This window comes from Heptranchias perlo, chromosome X (assembly GCF_035084215.1).
Source record: "Heptranchias perlo isolate sHepPer1 chromosome X, sHepPer1.hap1, whole genome shotgun sequence".
NCBI classification, from domain to species: domain Eukaryota; kingdom Metazoa; phylum Chordata; class Chondrichthyes; order Hexanchiformes; family Hexanchidae; genus Heptranchias; species Heptranchias perlo.
The window spans coordinates 1020159-1023150 of record NC_090370.1 but is presented as its reverse complement, the minus strand read 5'-3'; the positions used below and the strand labels follow the sequence as shown (position 1 = coordinate 1023150).

At 47.5% G+C, this 2992-nt stretch overlaps 1 protein-coding gene across 1 annotated transcript in view; it reads right to left on the bottom strand.

Moving 5' to 3' along the window:
• Positions 1-270: 270 nt before the first annotated feature.
• The window catches only part of LOC137306879 (ATP synthase F(0) complex subunit C1, mitochondrial-like), a 5466-nt gene continuing 2744 nt past the window's right edge, over positions 271-2992 (bottom strand). The window contains exons 2-3 of the mRNA XM_067976268.1: positions 2487-2819; positions 271-664 (exon numbers count right to left, since the gene is read on the bottom strand). Of these exons, the coding sequence (XP_067832369.1) occupies positions 550-664; positions 2487-2819 (448 nt within the window). The 3' untranslated portion in view covers positions 271-549. The remainder of the gene's footprint in view (positions 665-2486; positions 2820-2992) is intronic.

Genomic DNA, 2992 nt, shown 5'->3' with positions numbered 1-2992 from the left:
GTGGGACCTCCTTACTCTCCATCATCTTGCTCACCCCTGCCCTGTTCTCACACACCTGTGGGACGATAACAGCTGTGACGCACCCTTAAGAGTCAAACATCCCGCCCTGCCGGGGCCGAGCACTTGCCGAACAGGGGGTCGACCTGGGACACCAGAGGGTCCCCACCGAACACGTCCCGTCCCACCCCCACCCCCCCCTCCCAAACAAGGATGGGGCTCCTGCTGGGGAAGAGGGGAACTCTCAGCATCACGAGCCAGAAATCACACCGCTCATTCAAAGTAAGATTTATTTAAGATTTCTCCACAGCGAAATTGCGTTTCACAAACACACACACACACATCCACCTCTCCGCAGAAACGTACATTTAGATTTTCAGGACGCGAGCACAGAACACCCCACCTCCCCGCTGGGGCCGCGATGCCCAGGGCTCCGTATTCCACAGCCCCTTCCCCGCCAACACCACGGGACGCGGTCAGACAGGTACGAGACACGGCGATCGACAAGGGGGGGGTGGGGAAGGAAGGGAGACGGGCTCTTCTCCCTCCCCCTCACATGGCAAACAGGATGAGGAAAGCCACCATCAGGCAGAAGAGGCCCATCGCCTCCGAGAGGGCGAACCCCAAAATCGCGTAAGAGAAAAGCTGTTGCTTCAGAGAGGGGTTCCTGCAGGGACGGAGAGAGAGAGTGGAGCGTTAAATACTGCACAACGCAGAGTACTAAATATACTGGTGTGTTAAATACTGCACAACGCACAGTGCTAAATATACTGGTGCGTTAAATACTGCACAACGCAGAGTACTAAATATACCGGTGTGTTAAATACTGCACAACGCAGAGTACTAAATATACCGGTGTGTTAAATACTGCACAACGCAGAGTACTAAATATACTGGTGTTAAATACCGTAACAGCACTAAATACCGGTGTGTTACATACTGCACAACGCAGAGTACTAAATATACCGGTGTGTTAAATACTGTACAACGCAGAGTATTAAATATACCAGTGTGTTAAATACCATAACAGTACTAAATACCGGTGTGTTAAATACTGCACAACGCAGAGTACTAAATATACTGGTGTTAAATACCGTAACAGCACTAAATACCGGTGTGTTACATACTGCACAACGCAGAGTACTAAATATACTGGTGTGTTAAATACTGCACAATGCAGAGTACTAAATATACCGGTGTGTTAAATACTGTACAACGCAGAGTATTAAATATATCAGTGTTAAATACCATAACAGTACTAAATACCGGTGTGTTAAATACTGCACAACGCAGAGTACTAAATATACTGGTGTTAAATACCGTAACAGCACTAAATACCGGTGTGTTACATACTGCACAACGCAGAGTACTAAATATACCGGTGTGTTAAATACTGCACAATGCAGAGTACTAAATATACCGGTGTGTTAAATACTGTACAACGCAGAGTATTAAATATATCAGTGTTAAATACCATAACAGTACTAAATACCGGTGTGTTAAATACTGCACAACACAGAGTACTAATGCACAATGCACAGTACTAAATACCGGTGTGTTAAATACTGCACAATGCACAGTACTAATATACTAGTGTGTTAAATACTGTAACAGTACTAAATACCGGTGTGTTAAATATTGCACAACGCAGAGTACTAAACACCGTAACAGTACTAAATACCGGTGTTAAACACCGTAGCAGTACTAAATATACTACAGTTAAATACTATAATACTCCAGAATTTAATACTGTTACAGTATTAAACTGTGCAGTATTTTTAGCACTCTGTTACAGTATTTAATACTGTAAGAGTACTAAATTCTGGAGTATTACTTATTGTAACAGAGTACTAAACAAACCAGTTAAATACTGTAATAGAGTACTAAATTTACTACAGTTCAAATACAGTAACAGTACTAAATATACTGGTCAGTGAAATACAGGAGCATTATTCTGTAGTAAATATACTGGTCAGTGAAATACAGGAGCATTATTCTGTAGTAAATATACTGGTCAGTGAAATACAGGAGCATTATTCTGTAGTAAATATACTGGTCAGTGAAATACAGGAGCATTATTCTGTAGTAAATATACTGGTCAGTGAAATACAGGAGCATTATTCTGTAGTAAATACTAAATATACTGCACAGTTAAATACTGGAGTATTAAATACTGTACAAAGTATTAAATATATTGACACACTGGAGTATTAAATACTGTACTGCAGTTAACTAAATATACTGCGCAGTTGAATACCGGAGTATTAAATACTGTGTAGTACAGAGTGCTAAATATACTAGAGTTAAATACTAGAGTGTTAAATGCAGTACTACAGAGCACTAAACATACCACGTGGTTAAATACTGGTGGCCTGGAATATGGGGCTCAAACCCACGACCTTCTGAATCAGAGGTGGAGAATTCTCCCCGGTGCCCTGGGGTCAACACCACCCCCGGCCTCACCGAACGCCCAAGGCTGTCCCACTCACCTGGCGTAGCCGATGATGAGGCTCCCGAACACGGTCCCGATACCGGCCCCCGAACCGGCCACGCCCACGGTGGCTGCTCCAGCACCGATGAACTTCGCTGCTGTGTCGATGTCCCGGATCAGCGCGCTGGTCTGGAATTCCCTGCGTGGCACTGGGGCCAGGGTCGCGGCTGCACCCGCGGGGGCATTCTGTGGAGAGGGAGGAGCGGAGGAGGGCGGGAGGGAGAGGGAGGGAGGGAGGGAGAGGGAGGGAGGAGCGGAGGGAGGAGCGGAGGGAGGGAGAGAGAGAGGGAGGGGAGGGAGGAGCGGAGGAGGGCGGGAGAGAGAGGGAGGGAGGGAGGGAGGGAGGGAGGGGAGGGAGGAGCGGAGGGCGGGAGAGGGAGGGAGGAGGAGCGGAGGGCGGGAGCGAGAGGGAGGAGCGGAGGAGGGCGGGAGAGGGAGGGAGGAGCGGAGGAGGGCGGGAGAGGGAGGGAGGAGCGGAGGAGGGCGGGAGAGGGAGGGAGGAGA